This window comes from Rana temporaria, chromosome 6, assembly GCF_905171775.1.
Source record: "Rana temporaria chromosome 6, aRanTem1.1, whole genome shotgun sequence".
In the NCBI taxonomy this organism is placed as follows: domain Eukaryota; kingdom Metazoa; phylum Chordata; class Amphibia; order Anura; family Ranidae; genus Rana; species Rana temporaria.
In genome coordinates, this window is record NC_053494.1 from 88,367,227 (window position 1) to 88,391,218 (window position 23,992).

Genomic DNA, 23,992 nt, shown 5'->3' on the forward strand with positions numbered 1-23,992 from the left:
GGCACATATATAACATCAAATATCAAGAACATCTTTGCCCTGAATTTCCCTCCACTATATAATGCAATGAAATTACTGCTAGATAAATGGGGACAAGGACTGCACTCATGGTTTGGGAGAGGAAGTATAGTAAAAATGTGCATTCTACCAAAAATGCTGTATATGATTCAGGCCCTGCCAATTTCTATACCGATAACTTTTTTAAGACAGGTAAATACCCTGTTTATGAGATTTATTTGGGCAGGGAAAAAACCTAGAATCAAAAGGGAATTATTGAGAATGCCCAAAAATGTGGGAGGGATGGCAATTCCAAATATAATAAATTATTACAGAGCATCTCATCTGACCAGATTGGTAGACTGGTGTAGACATGGAGAGTTTAAAAGGTGGGTAAATATAGAGCAACATGCAAGCCCAATCCCGCTATCCAGAGCAGCATGGTGCTATCCGTCACTCCCTAGACACCTTAAGAGACAGCCTATAATAGGTCCAACATTGCAAATCTCAGCTAAAATATGTGGAGATAAGAAATACACACCAGGTAAATCACCATTGATACCTGTAGTAGGAAACCCTAATTTTACTCCAGGGTTGGGGCAGGCTATAGTTGAAAAGTTCAGAAGAAAGGGCCTTAGCCAGGTGTTAGACTTTATAAAGTCAAGTGAGTGGCCCTCAATTAGAGATCTAACAGAAATAGGAGGTTCATATGAACTTGCACTGTGGCAGGCACTGCAGGTAAGCCATTTTTTGAAGATCTTTGGGACGGATAGGGGAATTTCAAAGACAATTGACATCATTGGAGAGATGTTGTAATGAAGTGGAACCACTTTCTGGAGTGTTGTCGAAAATGTATGGGTTTTTGAACGCACCTCCAGAAGATTTCGTGATGCCAAGTATTCGGAAATGGGAGAGGGACCTGGGGAGAATTTTCACCCCAACCCAACATAAACAGATAATATTTATGGCAGTCAATTCTTCGGTGTGTTCAAAGACGCAAGAAGCGAACTATAAGCTCTTAACACAATGGTACTATACTCCAGAAAGGTTACACCAATTTGATAAACAGGTAGACGGAAGTTGCTGGAGATGTGGTAGAGAGCAGGGCACACTTTTACATATTTTTTGGTCCTGTAACAAAATGAGGTACTATTGGAAGGAGGTACGAAGAATTAGTCAAAAATGTATTGAAAATTTGATACCGGATGATCCCGCTTTTTTTTTGCTGCATAGTTCACAGATACCTGGGAAAAAATATAGAAAATCAGTGGTGTGTCACATGATAAATGCGGCAAGGGCAGAAGTCACACTGAGGTGGAGGGATACAAGGACACCCTGTATTTCAGGGTGGCTCAATAGGATCCAAGAGGTAGGAGCAATGGAAGATTTGGTGCTTTCAGCGCAGAATAGGAGGACACAGTATAATGATACTTGGTCAGGATGGAATACGTTTACGAGATCTGAAGAAGGAAAGAGGCTTATGGAGGGGAATTGAGAGGATCCATAGAGGGTACGAGGGAAGGAGGGAAGGCTCTTTATTTTGAGGGGGAGGGGGGGGCGAGGGGAGAGGAAGGGAAATAGAGAACCTCCCCCTTCTTTTTTCCCTTTTTTTTTTTTTGGGGGGGGGAGGGAGGGGGGGGGGAGGGAGGGGGGGTGGGAAAAAGGGAGTAATAGGAATGAATACTGTATAGATAAGGATCTGGAGTAGGACAGTTTACGTGAATTATGTACTTGTAAATGTAATATTATTGGCAGAAGTGCTTTAAGTTAACTGTATGGTATTCGTTGGAGAAAATAAAAATAAAAGATAATTAAGTGGTGAACGTAACCTCGCTTTGCTAGAGCATTGTGAAAAAACGATGGTGTGTAGGCAGCGTCGTTTTTGAAAATTGAAGTTTCAAAAACGTTGTTTTTTACTTCACAGAAAATGTCGTTTTTTTCCATCACATAAAGTGATGGTGTGTACGCGGCATTACACATGTAAAAGGTGACAAAACGAGGTTTTAAAAATACCCTTTTTAGCTTTTGCAAAAATTCTTCCGAGTATTGGCCTTGACATCTTCACAAAAGATTCAGCAACTGCTAGTAGACGCCATTACCACCCTTACTTTGTTTTCCTGTCTAAATATCACGCACGCGCAATCACGTCCAAACCAAACCTCCATCTATTATGATGAAACAGAAAGAGTAAGTAAAATTTCACAGGCAGTGATCAGCTGCCTGTTCTATATAGGATTGAAATGAGCTAAAGTGGAGGGTTTGCAACCACTTTAATAGGACAGGATTGAGCAAGAGTTCAGGGACATAGGTCTTCTTGTTACTGGGCTTCCCCTTTGACCTTGCCATGATGGGGTTAGAATGGGGAGATTTACTTTTCTCTTATCCCCCCCCCCCCCATCACCCTTATCCCCACTCCCTTTTCAGTTCACTCTTCCTGTAATATAGTGTTCTGTTCTTCTACATCATATATTTCTATCTCTGTTCCAAATGTGTACATCAGGGCCAAGACCAGGTGCTGCTGAATGGGGCCATTTGGAAACCCCTTTCCGATTTTTGCCTCCCAAAAGGAAATGAAGCAAGTCCTGGCCATTATACCATATACACTCACCACCCACATTATTAGGTACACCAATCACATGGCAGAAACTCAATGCATTTAGGAATATAGACATGGTTAAGACGACTTGCTGAAGTTCAAAACCAAGTATCAGAATGGGAAAGAAAGGGGATTTAAAATGACTTTGAACGTGGCATGGTTGTTGATGCCAGACAGGCTGGTCTGAGTATTTAAAAAACTGCTAATCTACTGAGATTTTCACACACACACACCTCTAGAGTTTACAGAGAATGGTACTAAAAAGTGAAAATGTCCAGTAAACAGCAACAGTAATTCAAATAGACCACTTGTTACAGCCAAGGTATGCAGAATATCTCTGAACGCACAACACAGCGAACCTTAAAGCAGATGCGCTACAGCAGCATAAAACCACACCGGGTGCCACTCTGGTCTGCTAAGAACAGTAAACTGGGGCTACAACCTGCACAAGCTCACCAAAATGGGACAATATAAGATTGGAAAAATGTTGCCTGGTTTGAGGAGTCTTGATTTCAGCTGCGACATTCAGATGATAGGGTCAGAACTTGGCATAAACATGAAAGCATGAATTTATTCTGCCTTGTATCAACGTTTAAAGCTGGTGGTGGTGTAATGGTGTAGGGCAGGGCTCAAAGTTCTGAGCCACTAGCCAGACCTTAAGGCTGCATTCACACCTGAGCGTTTTGTAGCCTGAAGCCATAAAACGCTAGAGGGGAAAAAATCCATTAGTCTCAATGGAGATGGTTCACATGTCCACTCCAAAACGCCTGAAGCCTAACGCCTGAAGCTCAAACAAGTTCTGGACCCTTTTTTGTTGTGCGATTTGGGCGTTTTTGAACGTTTGTATTCCCATGGAAACGCTCGATTCAAGCGTCCAGCGCGACAACGAGCGTTTCTACGGGCGTTTTGTCGCTTTAATCTGTTTTGTGAAATAGAACATTCACCCAGGAAGATTATAAAAAAAAAATCTACAAACATAGCAACAAATGATGAAAGATGATCATTTTTCCTATTGGCTAAAATAAAAAACGACGAAGTTCAAAAACGTCGGACAACGCTGCATGCAAACGCGCGAATGTGTGAATACTCGCGACAAAACGCCGGAAAAAACTTTCGAAAACGCTACGCTCAGGTGTGAATGCGGCCTAATGCCGCGTACACACCATCACTTTATGTGATGAAAAAAAATGACGTTTTTAAAAACGTCACTTTAATTGACCGTGTGTGGGGGAAAACGTAGTTTTATGTCTTGTAAAAAACGACCAAAAAAAATTGAAGCATGCTTCAATTTTATGTGTCGTTTTTCAAAAGTGCACTTTTTACTTCACAGAAATTGACCGTGTGTAGCAAAAAACGTCGTTTTCTAAGACGTTTTTTCATCCGCGCTTGCCCAGAAGCTACTTATGAAGCGAGCTTCAATGGTAAAACGTGGTGGAACGTAACCTCACTTTGCAAGAACATTGTGAGAAAAACGATGGTGTGTAGGCAACTTCGTCTTTGAAAATTGAAGTTTCAAAAACGTCATTTTTTACTTCACAGAAAGTGTCGTTTTTTTTCATCACATAAAGTGATGGTGTGTACGCGGCATAAGAGTTACATTGTTAAATGTTTTCAGCAGAATTAAGTTCCAAAAATAAACAACAACTTTAACAATATTACCATAAAGCACATCAGTACCCATCAAATGCAGCTGCACTGTGCCCATCAATGCAGCCTCACTGTGCCCATCAAATGCAGCTTTATAGTGCCAATGATTGCAGCCTCACTATGCCCATTATTGCAGCCTCACTGTGTCCATCAATGCAGCCTCACTGCCCCCATGAACGCAGCCTCACTGCCCCCATGAATGCAGCCTCACTGCCCCTGTGAATGCAGCCTCACTGCGCCCGTGAATGCAGCCTCACTGCGCCCGTGAATGCAGCCTCACTGCGCCCGTGAATGCAGCCTCACTGCGCCCGTGAACGCAGCCCAGAGGCATAACTAGAACCTTCAGGGCCCCATTGTAAGAAACCATAAAGGGCCCCCTGACCCCCGGAGCGACCCAGCCCCATGCTTCAGAGGGCCCATGTGTCACCCCTGTACACCTGAAAAGGAAGAGGGCCAGGGCAGCATACAGAGGAACCAATCCCCTCCATTTTTCCATCACCGATCCCATTCCCCCCATCACTGCTACCACCGCTCACTGTCACTCATCCCAGCCCCAGTCACGGCTGCAGGAGGAAAATGGAGGGTGCTGGTTCCTCTATATGCTGCCCGCTGCCCCTCCTATCCGGGTGTACAGGGGTGAAACATGGGCCCCCTGAAGCATGGGGCTGGGATGAGTAACAGTGAGCGGTGGTAGCAGTGATAGGGGGGGAATGGGATGGGATCAGTGGTGGTGGGTTGGGTGGGGCGAGTGGCAGCAGTTTGGGGGGGATGGGATCAGTGGTGGCTGTGAGGGGGGGTTAGATCATTGGCAGTGGTGACGGTGAGGGGTGATGGGATCAGTGGTGGTGGTGGAATCAGTGGCGGGGGTGGTGGGATCAGTGGCGGGGGTGGTGGGATCAGTGGCGGGGGTGGTGGGATCAGTGGCAGGGGTGGTGGGATCAGTGGCAGGGGTGGTGGGATCAGTGGCAGGGGTGGTGGGATCAGTGGCAGGGGTGGTGGGATCAGTGGCAGGGGTGGTGGGATCAGTGGCAGGGGTGGTGGGATCAGTGGTGGTGGTGGGGGGGATGAGATCAGTGGTGGTGGTGGTGGGGGGATGGGATCAGTGGTGGCTGTGAAGGAGGTAAGATCACTGGCAGTGGTGACGGTGGGGGGGTGGGATCAGCAGTGGTGGTGGTGGGATCAATTGCAGGGGTGGCGGGATTGGTGGTGGTGGTTGGTGGGATCAGTGGCAGGGGTGGTGACATCGGTGGTGGTGGTAGGATCAGTAGCAGGGGTGGTGACATCGGTGGTGGGTGGGATCAGTGACAGGGGTGGTTACATCATTGGTGGTGGGTGGGATCAGTGGCGGGGGTGGTGGGATCAGTGGTGGTGGTGGGGGGGGGGGGGGAGATCCCGGGGATAGGGCTAAGACCTGTGATGGCGAGGGGGGGTCAGTAAAGAGGCAGAGGTTGGGATCAGCTGCACTGACTATTATGTCACTTACTTTGTCAGTCGATTCCTTCCTCTTCATCGTTACTCCCGTGCCTCCAGGGATGCTCCTGTATCACGGGATATCCTCTAGAGGGAGAGCTCCTCCACCTTCACTGCATTGGTGTTAGCTGACTTTCCCTTCCAGCGTCTTTTAACATGGCTTTCCTTTCCTGAAGTAGTAGCCTTTCCTCAGCGAGCAAACAAATCCCTCCCCCCCCCGCGCGCAGTGTAACAAGGTCCCACACCCCTAGATGGCTAGTTTCATAGGCGGAACACTGATACTATCACACAAGCCGGTCAAGGGGGGGGGGGGGGCCGTGTTACACAGCGCGCCGAACACAGACACAGCCAACTCCATGACACAGCGGGACATCCCCGCTGTGTGTGCGATAAAACATAACAAGAGGGGGAGAAGGAGAGAGAGGGAGGGGAGCGCTACAGCCTCCTCACCTCAGCTCAAAGCGGCGACTGTGTGTCCTCTGGCTGACAGTTTCCTGGCTGATCGCTTCAGCAAGAAAACGATCAGCCTGGTCTACCCCTGCTCCTCACTCGCCCTGCATTAAATTCCACTCGCAAATTGCGAGCAGGCGAGTGGAATTTTTGAGGGCTGGTGTAGGTAACATTTTCTTGGCACATTTTGGGCTCCTTAGTACTATCTGAGCATTGTTTAAATGCCAGGACCTACCCAAGTATTGTTGCTGACCACGTTTATCCCTTTATGACTACAGTGTACCCATCTTCTGATGGTTACATCCAACAGAATAATGCACCATGTCACAAAGCAACTCACCACTGGTTTCTTGAACAGGACAATGAGTTCACTGTACTCCAATGGTCTCCACAGTCACCATATCCTAATCCAATAGAGCCTAAAGTAAAGAGAAAGGTTCCTCTCACCAGAGCACCCTCATCTCTCCCTCCATTCTGCAATCCATTAGAGCACCTTTGGGATGTGGTGGAACATGAGATTCGCATCATGGATGTGCAGCCAACAAATCTGCAGTAACAGCATGTTGCTATCCTGTCAATATGGACCAAAATCTCTGAGGAATGTTTCCAACACCTTGTTGAATCTATGCCACAAAGAATTAAGGCAGTTCTGAAGGCAAGAAGAGGTCCAACCCAGAACTAGCAAGGTGTACCCAATAAAGTGGTCAGTGAGTGTATTTTCTGAAGAAAAGATATTTTATGGACTAGAATGAACATCATTGTGCCCTTTTACAAGTGCGCAAATACAGTAAAACCTTGAATTGTGAGCATAATTTGTTCCAGAAACATGCTTGTAATCCAAAGCACTTGCATATCAAAGCAAATTTCCCCATAAGAAATAATGGAAACTCAGATGATTCTTTCTACAGCCATTTTTTCATAAGTCCTTCACAGTTTAAAGTCCATATAAAATGATTACAGCAATGTGATAGGCTACAGAGCTACAGAGTATAAAAAAAAAAAAAAAAGAAGAGAGGCACCTCCAAGTGTAGCAATGTGGTTACATTTATTGAAGATACAACATTTAGCAACTCACATGGTTGATGATTAAAAGAGACACATCTACAGCAAGTATGCAGGCATCCGGGGTAAAGCTGTAAACATAGACCATCCCCCGCACCGCCAGCTCTCACCGCCGTCAGTCTGCAATCATGACTGTGAAGACTATCCTGCAGTGGAGCAATTTTAAAGCGAGCCTCGAAGCGCTCATGGAGTGCAGCATGGAGGGGACGACTTTGACGGCGGTGAGGAGGATGGTCTATGTCAGGGGTGCCCAACCTTTTGAAGAGCAAGGGCCACTTAAGCGACTTGGTACCCTGTCGCTTGCCACAATGAGCCGAGCAGGTGAATGGCAGCTGACTCGGCTCTACTCTCAGCACACCAAACTCGCAGGTAATAACAGAAGTCTATGACTTAGGGCAGGTAACCCGCAGGTAAACTGCTCTGCACTTGTGGATCAGTTTGAAAGCAGCCCAGTAACCACTGCAGAACAGATATGCCATATATGAACTGGTTTTAGTAATGAACTTAAAGGGGTTGTAAAGGTAAATGTTTTTTCACCTTAATGCATTCTATGCATTAAGGTGAAAAAACATCCGATGGTACCGCCCCCCCGAGCCCCCGTTTTACTTACCTGACCGTTCGAAATTCCCGTCCATGTGATGTTCTTGGGTTCCCAGTCTGGCCGTTGATTGGCTAGGCTGGGCGGATTGATAGCAGCGCAGCTATTGGCTGGCGCTGCTGTCAATCACAGCGGATGACGCGGCGCGCTGGGGGGCAGGGCCGAGTGATACAGTCGGCGGCTATGTCCGCCGCTGTATCACTGGAACGCGCTCGCAAAAATTTTCCACCATGCGAGCTCGCTCGCATAAAGGCAGAAAGCTTTTGCGAGGAGGAGCCGAGACAGCTGCCGAGGGACCCCAGAAGACACGGATCGGGGACACTCTGTGCAAAACAAACTGCACAGTGGAGGTAAGTATAACATGTTTGTTATTTAAAAAAAAAAAAAAAATGTCGACTTCAGTGTTCCTTTAACTTTAATAACAGTATTTTATTCCATCCCAGAGCAGTAGGTCGCGGGCCACATCAGAGGGCTCCGCGGGCCACTGGTTGGGCACCCCTGATCTATGTGAACAGCTTTACCCCGTATGCCTGCATACTTAGATGTGCCTCTTTTGATCATCAATCATTAAGTTGCTTAAATGTTGTACCTTCATTAAAGGGGTTGTAAAGGTACATTTTTTCCCTAAATAGCTTCCTTTACCATAGTGCAGTCCTCCTTCACTTACCTCATCCTTCGATTTTGCATTTAAATGTCCTTATTTCTTCTGAGAAATCCTCACTTCCTGTTCTTGTGTCTAACTCCACACAGTAATGCAAGGCTTTCTCCCTGGTGTGGAGTGTCGTGCTCGCCCCCTCCCTTGGAGCACAGGAGAGTCAGGACGCCCACTAACAAGCAGCTCCTTTCTCTATCTGCAACGTAGAGAGTGTCCCGACTCACCTGTAGTCCAGGGGAGGGGGCGAGCACGACACTCCACACCAGGGAGAAAACCTTGCATTACTGTGTGGAGTTACAGACAGAAGAATAGGAAGTGAGGATTTCTCAGAAGAAATAAGGACATTTAAAAGCAAAATCGAAGGATGAGGTAAGTGAAGGAGGACTGCACTAAGGTAAGAGCCGGTTCACACTGGGGCGACCTGGGATCCGACTTCAAGACGCCCCAAGTCGTGCAGTCGAGAAAATGAATGGAAGTGAATGGGAGCAGTCTTAATGTACACTACTGAAGTCGCTCCGACTTCAGAAAAGGTTCCTGTACTACTTCAATCCGACTTGTAGGTGACCTGTATCCATTCGGATCCCCGTTGACAGTGAGGCAACTTTACAGGAAGTCACCCCAGTGTGAACCTGTTCTAAGGCAAGCTCCTCCCTCCCACAGGGGAACTCCACGCCAAATTTTAAATAAAAAACCGGCATGGATTCCCCTCTAGGAGCATACCAGGCCCTTAGGTCTGGTATGGATTTCAAGGGGAACACCCTATGCCAAAAAAACAGCGTGGGGGTTCCCTCCAAATCCATACCAGACCCTTATCAGAGAATGCAGACCGGCCGGTCAGGAAAGGGGGTGGGGACGGGCGAGCTGCCCCCCCCTCCTGAACCGTACCAGGCGGCATGCCCTCAACATGGGGGGGTGCTTTGGGACAGGGGGGCGTGCTGTGGCACAAGGGCCTCTTCCCGACAACCCTGGCCATTGGTTGTCGGGGTCTGCGGGCAGGGGGGGTTATCGCAATCTGGGAACCCCCTTTAATAAGGGGGCCCCCCACCCTATGTGAATGAGAATGGGGTACATCGCCCCCCTACCCATTCACCTGGTGAAAAATAAACGTCAAATAAAAAAAAAACACTACACAGGTTTTTAAAGTAGTTTATTAGGCAGCTCCGGGAGTCTTCTTCCGACTTCGGGGGTCTTCTCCTGGGCATCACCGCTGTCTTCTTTCAGCTCTTTCACCAGTGGGGGCCCCGGTCTTCTGCGTCGCCTTCTTCTCTTCTTCGATGTTGACTCGACGCCCCCTCCCGCTGTAATACCGGGTGTGCAGTGCGCGGCAATTTATATATGCCTCTAATGACGTCACAGTCCCAGCATGCTCCGGTACCACCCGGAGCATGCTGGGACTGTGACGTCATAAGAGGCCTATATAATTTGCCGCGCACCGCACACCAGGCATTACAGCGGGAGGGAGCGTTGAGTCAATATCGAAGAGAAGAAGAGAAGAAGGCGAAGCAGAAGACCGGGCCCCCGCTGGTGAAAGAGCTGAAAGAAGACATCGGTGGTGCCCGGCAGAAGAGAAAAAGAACCAGAGAGCGCGGAGAAGTTGGAAGACCCCCGAAGTCGGGAGAAGACCGGGCCACCGCTGGTAAAAGAGCTGAAAGAAGACAGCGGTGGTGCCCGGCAGAAGACCTCCGAAGTCGGAAGAAGACCCCCGGAGCTGCCTAATACTTTAAAAAACATTGTAGTGTTTTTTTTATTGACATTTATTTTCCACCAGGTGAATGGGGTACATCATACCCCTACCCATACTCATTCACATAGGGTGGGGGGCCAGGATCTGGGGGCCCCCTTATTAAAGGGGGTTCCCAGATTCCGATAAGCCCCTAGCCCGCAGACCCCGACAACCAACGGCCAGGGTTGTCGGGAAGAGGCCCTTGTCCCCATCAACATGGGGACAAGGTGCCTTGGGGTGGGGGGGCACAGGGCGCCCCCTGCCCCAAAGCACCCCCCATGTTGAGGGCGTGTCGCCTGGTATGGTTCAGGAGGGGGGGCACTCGCCCGTCCCCACCCCCTTTCCTGAACGGTCTGCGTGCTCGAATAAGGGTCTGGTAGGGATTTGGGAGCAACCGCCATGCCGTTTTTTCGGCGTAGGGGGTTTCCCTTGAAATCCATACCAGACCTAATGGCCTGGTATTCTCCTAGAGGGGAACCCATGCCGGTTTTTTATTTAAAATTTGGCATAGAGTTCCCCCTCCTGGAGGAGACCTCAAGTCATGTTGTAAGTCGCGTTGTGATTCATACTCAAGTCGTGTTCAAGTTGCCTCCCAAAGTTGTGCTGAAAGTCGTGTTGCCCCAGTGTGAACCGGCTCTAAAGGAAGCTATTTAGGAAAAAATAAATTGTACCTTTACAACCCATTTAAATGTAACCATATTGCTACACTTAGAGGCGCCTCTCTTTTTTATATTCAGTTGAGACATGACGCTACTTGTATAATCAAGACATCGCTTGTCTTCTTGTCTTGTTTCTGCTCATGCCATTTGTTGTTTTGATTGTATTGTATGTAAATCCTTTATCCCAAAATAAATATCTTTGCTGCAACTGCATGGCCGAGTGCAGTGCGAGTTTGACTTCAATATTTAAAACTGCTAGTACACGCAACACTCTCCTCCACCCAGATTAACAATGTTGCTTTTCAAGGGTGCCCCCTTGTGCTCCTTCATCTAGAGTGGGGGCACTAACATAGTTAGTCAGGTTGAAAAAAGACACAAGTCCATCCAGTTCAACCACAAAAAAATACACAAAATAAAAAACATAGTACAATCCCATACACCCAACTCCATAACCACAGTTGATCCAGAGGAAGGCAAAAACCCCAGCAGAAGCATGATCCGATTTGCTACAGCAGGGGAAAAAAATCCTTCCTGATCCCCCCCGAGAGGCAATCGGATTTACCCTGGATCAACTTTACCTACAAATCTTAGTACTCGGTTATATTATGTACATTTAGGAAAGTATCCAGACCTTTCTTAAAGCAATCTACTGAGCTGGCCAGAACCACCTCTGGAGGGAGTCTGTTCCACATTTTCACAGCTCTTACTGTGAAGAAACCTTTCCGTATTTGGAGGTGAAATCTCTTTTCCTCTAGACGTAAAGAGTGCCCCCTTGTCCTCAGTGTTGACCGTAAAGTGAATAACAACAACCCCAAGTTCACTATATGGACCCATTATATATTTGTACATGTTGATCATATCCCCCCTTATTCTCTTCTCAAGAGTGAATAAATTCAGTTCCTCTAATCTTTTCTCATAGCGGAGCTCCTCCATGCCTCTTATCAGTTTGGTTGCCCTTCTCCGCATCTTTCTCCAGTTCCCCAATATCCTTTTTGAGAACTGGAGCCCAAAACTGAACTGCATATTCCAGATGAGGTCTTACTAATGATTTGTACAGGGGCAAAATGATATCTCTCTCTCTCTGGAGTCCATACCTCTCTTAATACAAGAAAGGACTTTGCTTGCTTTGGAAACCACAGCTTGGCATTGCATGCCATTATTATTATTATCTACCAAAACCCCAAGATCCTTCTCCACTACAGATCCCCCCAGTTGTACTCCTCCTAGTATGTATGATGCATGCATATTCTTAGCCCCCAAGTGCATAACTTTACATTTATCGCATAACGTTACATTTAAAGAGGGATAAAGCGCTCTCAGTCTAAGAACTTGCTCCGGCACAAACCACCATCATCCTGCCAGGAACGTAGAGTTTCCTCAGGGCCTGCAGCAGAATTCTTGCTGCAAAAAACTGGAGACTCACGGAGTAGGTAGGCTTATATGGGTACACTGGGTACAATCCCAGCTAAGATTTTGCCAGTGTCCAATCACCAGAATGCAGAGTTTTATCAACTACGGTCTATGAATCAATTCCAGTGTACTGTACGATAAGACATATCATTTCAACTGCCTATACAGTGTCTCTGGGCACTAACCAGATGGTATGCATAGTACAAAAATCATTGGCTACAGGAACCAACATGTCATTATTATTATACAGAAGTGCCAACAGTTTACACAGCACTTTACAACATGAGGGCAGACAGTACAGTTACAATACAATTTAATACAGGACGAATGAGAGGGCCCTGCTCATTAGAGCTTACAATCTAGGACATTTCAACTTGCATTTTCCTTTTTGTATTTACATATAGGAACGGAATACGGTTGTTATTTGGACACCATTTGAATAAGGGAGGCTTCCACGTTTTTTTAACCCTTTCATTCTGTATACATAATTTCGAACATTATGTACCAGTTTATACATGCATGTGTGTGTTTATACCGATATTTAAACAATTGCATTACACTTCTGACTGTAAATGGATATTAAGTTTTACTTACATGGCACAAGAAATCTGGAGTTTTGCTGCAGGGCCTGTGTCATATGTCTAGTAAGCAACATTGACGCCATTTTTCTAGACTTGATTCACAGATGGCTTGTAAATTGTAGACAAGTGCCTTATGCTTCCTTTACTAAAAAACAAAAAATAAAATCTGTGTTACAGGCGCACAAACACATCAGAACATACATATTTGAACATTGCAAGGCAAGAAAAAATTGTAATTATAACTACGGCAATTAAATGAAACCATGAAGTGCTCATAAGTAATGTAACATGAAACATCTGGGGACTTCCTCATAACACACGGTACTAATTTAATAAGACAGAAAATTTTGCCATAGAGACTAGAATTAAAGCTGAACTGCAGGTAGAGAAAAAACACACACACACACAAAAAACTGTACTGAGGCAATATATACCACTTGGTGAAAAAATATTTTCATATATTTGTAAACTTGTCTTCCTATATTTAATATGTTTGACTGACCAGATTCTAGAACCCTAGTGAATGTGGGCAAATAAAGCTTGATCCCAAAACCACCATTGTGTCTTCTCTTTATTCAATACCCTCTCCAGAGTGCAAAACCCAAAAAGGTAAAAATGTGACCACCATATAGTGTATGTTCAAATCCACATGGGTGTTCCTGTGCATTTTTATACTGGGTAGTCATGGCTCATGTACATGTGTATGACAACAACATATGTTCCGAAAATGATGTATCACTATATGTCCTAAGGTGATAAGTTGTCACACACCAGCCATTTATAATGTTATTTTAACAGTTGTCCTTAATAAAAATTGCAATTTTGCTTTTACACCTTTTGAGGTTTACTATTGTTATATGTTGATCTTGGGCCCACATAATCCCATTACTGGGGGTTTTTTCTCGGTTTTATTTTACAGGCATTTTACTTTTTTTTTTTTTTTTTATTCCTGCCTTTAAATGCCGCTCTATGTAGCCTATGTGTTTACCTATAGCCTATAGACGTTTATAGGCCTTTAGAGGCAAGACAATCCTGAACACAACAAAATTCCATTCAGTAGAGGAGCGTTTGGGCAGAAAAAAGAATCCCGACACACCTAAACGCAATGCGCGTTTGAGCATTAATTTAAATTCTGGTCAAATTAATAACAACCAAATGCTTGATGCACCTTAAAGCCTCCAAATGTGTTTGAAAAATGTGGCTTTAGCAAACGCCCAGTGTGCATGGGACTTACAACTTGAATCTATCTATACATTTATTATACAAGATAGAGAACTGGACCGTTAAACAAATAGACATTCAATGTAAGCAATCATAGCACAAGGTCCCTTGCACACAGTGTTAAGTCACACTGCATGAGGCTCCGGTGTTTATCTGCAGACAGAGGGCACAAGTGTCCAGTCTATCCCTGCTACTGGCACCCCGTCAAATTCTATGAGGATCTGACAACTGCTGCGGCTGGATGGTACACCTGTATGAACATTTATGGCATTATGTGCCTAGAAACTAATGCTCGGAACTAAAAGAAACAAAGTGCACCATCTAGCCACAGCATCTGTCAGACTTCCATCTGTCAGAGGGCTGGATGGGACACCTGTGCTCTCTGTCCACAGCAAATACCGGAGCCTCATGCACCAGGACAAACGCCCTGCGTGCATGAGGCCTTCAGCTTTCAAGTTCCACTTTGATGATGTCACCTAATGAAGCACCTAAACTTCTAGCAGAGGGCACCAGAGCGCGGCGGGAGGGGGGGCTCTTTTTCATACCTGATGAAAGTGATCTCAGGGCGAATCTGTCGCTGAGACCGCTTTTCTCTGAAAGCACAGCAGAACCGCGTTCTGTCAGAGGGAAAGATGGAGCTCTTGCGTTTCTGCTAAGCAGGAACCAGGGTGGATATAAATCCATGATAAAAAAAAAGTCAGATTTTTTTTTAATTTAAAATCTGATTTTTTTATTTAACAACTTCCTTACCGGCGCATTATAAAATGACGCCGGCAGGAACCCTCCCTCGATCCGGGTGGACGTCATATGACGTCCTGCGTTCCCGGCGATCCAGGGTGCGCGCGGCACCGCTCGTGACCCGGCGCAGGTGCCCGGCAGCCGCGATTGCCATTGATCACGGCAGGAGTGTGGATCTGTGTGTGTAAACACACAGATCCACCTCCTGTCAGTGGTGAGGAGACCAATGTTTGTTCCTAGTACAGAGGAACACACATCGGTCTCCTGCCCTTGTGAGTCTCCTCCCCCTTACAGTTAGGACACACCTTAGGGAACATATTAACCCCTTCAGCGCCCCCTAGTGGTTAACCCCTTCCCTGTCAGTCACATTTACACAGTAATCAATGCATATTTAAAGCACTAATCGCTGTATAAATGTGAATGGTCCCAAAAAACATGTCAAAAGTGTCCGATGTGTTCGCCGCAATGTCACGATCACAATAAAAATTAAAAAAAAAACGCAAATCGCCGCCAATACTATTAAAAATAAATTATAAAACAAAAAAGCCATAAATCTATCATATATTTTGTAGACGCTATAACTTTTGCCAAACCAATCAATATACGATTATTGCGATTTTTTTTTAACCAAAAATATGTAGAAGAATACTTATCGGCCTAAACTGAGGAAAAAAAAAGTTTTTTTAAAAAAAAATTGTGATATTTATTAAATAAAAAAGTAATTTTGCTATAATACATATTTTTTCCTTAATTTTGGCTGATATGTATACTTCTACATATTTTTGGTAAAGAATATAAAAAAAAAAAAAAAAAAAAAAAGCGTACATCGATTGGTTTGTGCAAAAGTTATAGAGTCTACAAACTATGGGACATTTTTATGACATCTATATGGCTTTTTTTTTTTTTTTTTTTACACACTAGTAATGCCAGTGATCTGTGATTTTTTTTTGCGGTATTGCGACGGACAGGTCGGACACTTGACATTTACAGAGCGATCAGTGCTACAAATATGCACTGATTACTATGTAAATGTCGCTGGCAGGGAAGGGGTTAACACTAGAGGGCAATCAAGGGGTTAACTGTTCCAACTGTGGGGGGATGGGAATAACTAGGAGAGATGACAGATCAAGGTTTCTACTTTGTAGAAACACACAATCTGTCTTCTCTCCTCAGACAGCACAGGGATTGATGCGTTTATACACACACACGCGCGCATGCAATCGAGTGTGGCCCCAGCAGCGATCACGCCCGCACGCATCGGGTACCCCAGAGTGCAGCGGCGCTCACGAGCCCTCTGGTGGTTCTCCTGGGCGAAGCCGTACATGTATTGGATTTCACCCAGGAGAGTCATTCTGCCGCAGTAAAATCTGTGTGAGCTGGTCGGGATAGATATAAGATACATTAATAACAGAGTTTATTAACCACTTAACCCCCGGACCATATTGCTGCCCAAAGACCAGAGTACTTTTTGCGATTCGGGTCTGCGTCGCTTTAACAGACAATTGCGCGGTCGTGCGATGTGGCTCCCAAACAAAATTGGCGTCCTTTTTTTCCCACAAATAGAGCTTTCTTTTGGTGGTATTTGATCACCTCTGCGGTTTTTAGTTTTTGCGCTTTAAACAAAAATAGAGAGACAATTTTGAAAAAAATGAATATTTTTTACATTTTGCTATAATAAATATCCCCCAAAAATATATAAAAAAACATTTTTTTTCCTCAGTTTAGGCCGATACGTTTTCTTCTACATATTTTTCGTAAAAAAAAAAAAATCGCAATAAGCGTTTATTGATTGGTTTGCGCAAAAGTTATAGCGTTTACAAAATAGGGGGTATTTTTATGTAATTTTTATTATATTTTTTTTTACTAGTAATGGCGGCGATCAGCGATTTTTTTTTCGGTATTGCGACATTATGGCGGACACTTCGGACACTTTTGACACATTTTTGGGACCATTGGCATTTTTATAGCGATCAGTGCTATAAAAATGCATTGGATTACTATAAAAATGCCACTGGCAGTGAAGGGGTTAACACTAGGGGGCAGGGAAGTGGTTAAGTATGCCTGGGTGTGTTCTTACTGTGGGGGGGGGGGTGGCCTCACTAGGGGAAACACTGATCCTCGGTTCATACATTGTATGAACCGAAGATCAGCATTTCCCCTGCTGACAGGACCGGGAGCTGTGTGTTTACACACACAGCTCCCGGTTCCCGCTCTGTACCGAGCGATCGCGTGTGCCCGGCGGCGATCGCGCCCGCCGGGCACACGCACGGGAGTCGGGGGCGAGCGGAGGGCGCGCGCGCGCGCCCCTAGTGGCGGCTGGGAGAGAGGACGTTATACTACGTGCTCTCGTCCAGCCGAGCCAACTTGCCGATGTAGAACGGCGGTGGGCGGTCGGCTAGTGGTTAAGCATGAAATGGAGCTTAGTTGTGTAGCATGAGGCTGTATATTTGGCAAAATTCCAATTTTTGGTAAACTCATTCAATAAAGCCAAGCTCTGCAAGCCGAGATAACATGCACTGCATTGATGAATTCACACAATTTCACAGTAACCATGAGATAAACCAAAGTTCAGGAATACTCCTTTATCCCATTTTTTTGCCAATCTATGTACACTACAAACCGTATGATTGAATCGGTTTTGATATTGCCGTATTACTAACATGACAAATTATTTTAAATAGGAAACCTTACTTTTGTTTGCAAATATTAAAGATTCTAACTACCAGTTTAGATCCATCATGGCAGCGCCCGTTAGCGACATCCACTCACCTGCTGCCGCCACGTCCCTCACCTTGTGTCACTGCCGTATCACCAGCCGCTCCATTAAAGTGAATAGGTCTGTCACTGAGTCAAACAGCAGGTCAAAGGAGGAGCTGCTGCAGGACAGAGATGACAATTGCTCTTTAACCACTTAAGGACCGCCTCCTGCACATATACGTCAGCAGATCAACGTATATGTACATTGATCTTTAAGCCCAGCCGTGGGTCGTGGGCGCGCTCCCGCGACCCGGTCCGAAGCTCCGGGACCGCAGGACCAGCGGACCCGATCGCCGCTGGAGTCCCGCGATCGGTCCCCGGAGCTGAAGAACGGGGAGAGCTGTGTGTAAACACGGCTTCCCCGTTCTTCACTGTGGCGGTGTCATCGATCGTGTGATTTCTTTTATAGGGGGACACAATCGATGACGTCACACCTACAGCCACACCCCCCTACAGTTGTAAACACACATTAGGTGACACATAACCCCTTCAGCGCCCCCTAGTGGTTAACTCCCAAACTGCAACTGTCATTTCCACAGTAAACAATGCATTTTAAATGCATTTTTTGCTGTGAAAATGACAATGGTCCCAAAAATGTGTCAAAATTGTCCGAAGTGTCCGCTATATTGTCGCAGTCACGAAATAAATCGCTGATCGCCGCCATTAGTAGTAAAACAAAAATAATTAATAAAAATGCAATAAAACTATCCCCTATTTTGTAAACGCTATAAATTTTGCGCAAACCAACCGATAAACGCTTATTGCGATTTTTTTTTACCACAAATAGGTAGAAGAATAAGTATCGGCTTAAACTGAGGAAAAAATGTTTTTGATATATTTTTTGGGGATATTTATTATAGCAAAAAATATTGAATTTTTTTCAAAATTGTCGCTCTATTTTTGTTTATAGCGCAAAAAAAAAAACCTGCAGAGGTGATCAAATACCACCAAAAGAAAGCTCTATTTGTGGGAAAAAAAGGACGCCAATTTTGTTTGGGAGCCACGTCGCACGACTGCGCAATTGTCTGTTAAAGCGACGCAGTCCCGAATCGCAAAACCTGGCCTGGTCCTTTAGCTGCATTTTGGTCCGGGTCTTAAGTCGTTAAAATTATGATTTAAATCCAGCCTTTTTACTAGTGATTTAAAGTCTACTTTAAATCAAATGTACCCTGGCAGGAACACAATCTCTCTTCCTCCAGTCAAAGCATCCCCCACACAGTTAAAAAGCACTCCCTAGGAGCACATTTAACCCTTTGATCGCCCCTGATGTTATCCACTGCCCTGCCAGTGTCATTAGTACAGTGACAGTGTATTTTTTAGCACTGATCACTGTATTAGTGTCATTGGTCCCCAAAAATGGTCAGTTTGTCCGAATTGTCTGCTGCTATCCTAAAAAAAAAAATCTATCCCATAGTTTGTAGAAGCTTATTGGGACAGGCTTCAAACATAAAGATATAAAACTGTAATTTTTTTTGGAAGAATCAACAACATGTGGGACACAACCACGAAGTGGAACGAAATTTGTTAGATATTTCAAACTTTAACAAATAAAAAACTTAAAAATTGGGTGTGCAAAATTATTCAGCCCCTTTACTTTCAGTGCAGCAAACTCTCTCCAGAAGTTCAGTGAGGATCTCTGAATGATCCAATGTTGACCTAAATGACTAATGATGATAAATAGAATCCACCTGTGTGTAATCAAGTCTCTGTATAAATGCACCTGCACTGTGATAGTCTCAGAGGTCCGTTTAAAGCGCAGAGAGCATCATGAAGAACAAGGAACACACCAGGCAGGTCCGAGATACTGTTATGGAGAAGTTTAAAGCCGGATTTGGATACAAAAAGATTTCCCAAGCTTTAAACATCCCAAGGAGCACTGTGCAAGCGATAATATTGAAATGGAAGGAGTATCAGACCACTGCAAATCTACGAAGACCTGGCCGTCCCTCTAAACTTTCAGCTCATACAAGGAGAAGACTGATCAGAGATGCAGCCAAGAGGCCCATGATCACTCTGGATGAACTGCAGACATCTACAGCTGAGGTAGGAGACTCTGTCCATAGGACAACAATCAGTCGTATACTGCACAAATCTGGCCTTTATGGAAGAGTGGCAAGAAGAAAGCCATTTCTTAAAGATATCCATAAAAAGTGTTGTTTAAAGTTTGCCACAAGCCACCTGGGAGACACACCAAACATGTGGAAGAAGGTGCTCTGGTCAGATGAAACCAAAATCAAAACTTTTTGGCAACAATGCAAAACGTTATGTTTGGCGTAAAAGAAACACAGCTCATCACCCTGAACACACCATCCCCACTGTGAAACATGGTGGTGGCAGCATCATGGTTTGGGCCTGCTTTTCTTCAACAGGGACAGGGAAGGTGGTTAAAATTGATGGGAAGATGGATGGAGCCAAATACAGGACCATTCTGGAAGAAAACCTGATGGAGTCTGCAAAAGACCTGAGACTGGGACGGAGATTTGTCTTCCAACAAGACAATGATCCAAAACATAAAGCAAAATCTACAATGGAATGGTTCACAAATAAACATATCCAGGTGTTAGAATGGCCAAGTCATAGTCCAGACCTGAATCCAATCGAGAATCTGTGGAAAGAACTGAAAACTGCTGTTCACAAACGCTCTCCATCCAACCTCACTGAGCTCGAGCTGTTTTGCAAGGAGGAATGGGCAAAAATTTCAGTCTCTCGATGTGAAAAACTGATAGAGACATACCCCAAGCGACTGTCCCACTTGTTGATTCTTCAAAAAAAATTAGTTTTATATCTTTATGTTTAAAGCCTGAAATGTGGCAAAAGGTCGCAAAGTTCAAGGGGGCCGAATACTTTCGCAAGGCACTGTGTGTGTGTGTGTGTGTGTGTGTGTGTGTGTGTGTAATATATATATATGAGCCGATATATCGGCTGATATTTGGGCTTTTTTAGGAAATCGGCATTGAACGATTATTATGTTAATTAGGCCGATTAGCATAGCGGCGCGGCTCCCATATGTACTTCGCTCAGCACGGCGCACACACAGTGAGAAGCAGCACAGCCCTGGGCACTGTGAATTTCAGATGCTGCCTCTCACAAACTTCTTTCTGCTCCCCCAGCCCCTCCTTCTCCTCCTCCTCTCTCCCAGTAAGCTGCAAGATAGATGATGGCCACTCGTTTATGAACCCCTCCCCTTCTCTCCCTCCCGCCCACCCTATGACCAATCCTCTCCCACTCTCAGTCCTGCACAGACTATCGGGCGGGTGAGTGAGATGAGGGAGAGCCCGGGAAGAGTAAAACCAGAGGGAGGGGCCGAGTGATACCAGGGGGCGGGGCCAGCAGTTACAGGTTCTGGAATGGCATGGCACGTATGAGAATCCTCAGTGGGAGGTAGGACATAGATTAGATGCTTCATTCTATGTGGCTGTCTGTTCTGATTATGCAGCCTGCAGCTCCAGCATGTACACCATGGGGACTCTGTAGACTAAACTCATGAGGAATAGTTGGGGGACAAAGAGCAAGTGAAAAAGGAGGGGGGCAGAAGGGGACAGAGCAAAGCTGATGGGGACAAAACAGAAGACACAGGGTGGGCTTTACTCAGTGGGGTATCTGTCTGCCGAGTGCGGGCAGATGACAAGCCCATGTCTGCTCAGTTTCTGCTGAGCGAACACTGACACAGCCCCACTCTACTCTATGGGCAGTCAGATTTAGGCCCGGTTCACACTAGTGCGATGCAAGAACTGTGCAAATTCAGTGCGGGTCCCACATCGCACCTGAATCGCACAGTGGTTCAGACTGAGATCTGAAAACCACTGCAGGTGTCAATGTAAAGCTAATACCCCCAGATCAGTTCCAGATCGCAGTGCAAACGATGACATGGTGCAGGAATCGGATTGGATGGGTGTGAACACCCATCCGATCCGATTCCAGTGCGGACCAAATAAAGGGTCCTGCACCATTTTGGTGCGTATGCAATGCGATTTCAGCCATACAGTTTGTATGGCTGAAATTGCATCGCACATTGCATGTGATGTGCACTCCAATGTGGTGCGAATCGCATGCGATGTCTGGCATCACGCTTTTATTTTTTAACTGTTAGATTTTATGAGATGAAGGGGAAAAAAAGAAGAAAAATCGGCCTAAAATATCGGCCGCAAAAATCGGCATCATATATCGGCCGCCCCGATTTCCAAATATCGGCATCGGCCAGAGAAAAACCTATATCTGTCGACATATATATATATATATATATATATATATATATATATATATATATATATATATATATATATATATATATATATATATAACATCACTTTCACATAAACTCTGCACGTCTTCGGACACAGCTGATCACAAACCGATGTAAGGAGCCAATCACAGCAGCTCTTTACCATGTGATCAGCTGTGTCCAATGACAGCTGGTAACATTGCAAATAGACTTACCGTTATCAGCAGTGCTTTCTTCACACAGTGCGAGGAAAGGATAGCCGGTAACCGGAAATACTGACAGGCACATTTACACTATCAATGCCGCCCGACCAGTGCCCATCTGTGTTTAAGAAAAATTACATATTTGCCTTTTTTTGTTTTTAGCAAAAAATAAAAAACCCAATGGTGAAAAAATACCACCAAGAAAAATGTCATATAGGTACAGTGTTGCATGACCATGCAATTGTTATTCAAAGTGTGACAGAGCTTAAAGGGGTTGTAAACTTTTGTGTTTTTTTCACCTTAATGCATCCTTTGCACTCTCTCCCCCCCCCCCCCCCCGAGCCCCCGTTTTACTCAACTGAGCCCCAAACTTCCGTGGGCACGATCCCACGTTGCTTTTCAAATGGCTTGTCGGCTCATCATTGGTTAGATTGATAGCAGTGCAGCCATTGGCTTCCACTGCCGTCAATCAAATCCAGTGACACCGGACTCGGGGGCGAGTCTTGTTGTCTGTGTCACTTAATATGGGGAGGAGCGCTGCAGAATGGCACGGCTGGGCAAAACAACGTATGGGTGAATCGAAAATACCTCATAGAGTGGGATTGTATAGGCAACGAATAATAAAAATTTCAAAAATATATATGAAAAAATAACAATTTATTACAAAAATAGATACAACATATACAAAAATATCTCGAGCATTATAAGAATATACATAATACAAAACAAAACATGGATGATGCAGATACTGTCCGGCATACGGTACCATCACCCTAAGGGAGGTAAAGGTGTAGCTGAAAAAGCCGACGCGTTTCGAATGCTACGCATTCTTCATCATGGCATAAAACAAGTATTGCATCTAGGGTAAAGCAAAAAATATTAAATACATTCACATTAAATCATTGTATTCTCTCCATTGAAGTGCAAAAGCACATACACATCCTCCTCATCAAGTAAGGAAAAGGCATAAATAACAATGAAGAGGACTCACCTATTGCTTAAAAAGCTCCACGCCCAGGAGTGTGGGGCAGAGGGCCCCCGGGTATTCAGGGACGCCGATGTCTCGGGGGCCCTCTGCCCCACACTCCTGGGCGTGGAGCTTTTTAAGCAATAGGTGAGTCCTCTTCATTGTTATTTATGCCTTTTCCTTACTTGATGAGGAGGATGTGTATGTGCTTTTGCACTTCAATGGAGAGAATACAATGATTTAATGTGAATGTATTTAATATTTTTTGCTTTACCCTAGATGCAATACTTGTTTTATGCCATGATGAAGAATGCGTAGCATTCGAAACGCGTCGGCTTTTTCAGCTACACCTTTACCTCCCTTAGGGTGATGGTACCGTATGCCGGACAGTATCTGCATCATCCATGTTTTGTTTTGTATTATGTATATTCTTATAATGCTCGAGATATTTTTGTATATGTTGTATCTATTTTTGTAATAAATTGTTATTTTTTCATATATATTTTTGAAATTTTTATTATTCGTTGCCTATACAATCCCACTCTATGAGGTATTTTCGATTCATTTGTAGTACTATGGGATGATGGCAACTACATGCTATCATATGTGAGTTGGCTCTTTTTTCCCAAACAACGTATGGGTATGCTGTTGCTTTTAAGAGCTGCCAGAGGCGCACCCACAGCACAGTGGGGGACCCAATGCATGTGGTCGGCGGGCACGAGAGCCAGCATGTACATTTGTGTGTGTAAACACACAAATGCCTGTTCTGTCAGGGGAGAGGAGACTTATTGTTTGTTCCTACTAGGTAGGAACAACGTTATGTCTCCTCCCCCAGTCAGTCCTATCCCCATACAGTTAGAACACAACCAGAGAACACACATTTAACCCCTTCGTCGCCCTCTAGTGTTAACCCCTTTCCTACTAGTGACATTTACATAGTAATCAGTGCATTTTTATAGCTCTGATCGCTGTAAAAATGTCAATGGTCCCAAAAATGTGTCAAAGGTGTCCGATCTGTCCGTCGTAGTACCGCTAA

The 23,992-nt window shown here is 44.9% G+C and overlaps 1 protein-coding gene across 2 annotated transcripts in view; it reads right to left on the reverse strand.

The window, feature by feature from the left end:
* Positions 1–23,992, reverse strand: part of ABAT (4-aminobutyrate aminotransferase) — a 396,642-nt gene that overhangs the window by 314,286 nt on the left and 58,364 nt on the right. For both annotated transcript variants that reach the window (XM_040356981.1, XM_040356980.1), the window contains exon 2: positions 12,862–12,993. In XM_040356981.1, the coding sequence (XP_040212915.1) occupies positions 12,862–12,931 (70 nt within the window). In that variant the 5' untranslated portion in view covers positions 12,932–12,993. The remainder of the gene's footprint in view (positions 1–12,861; positions 12,994–23,992) is intronic.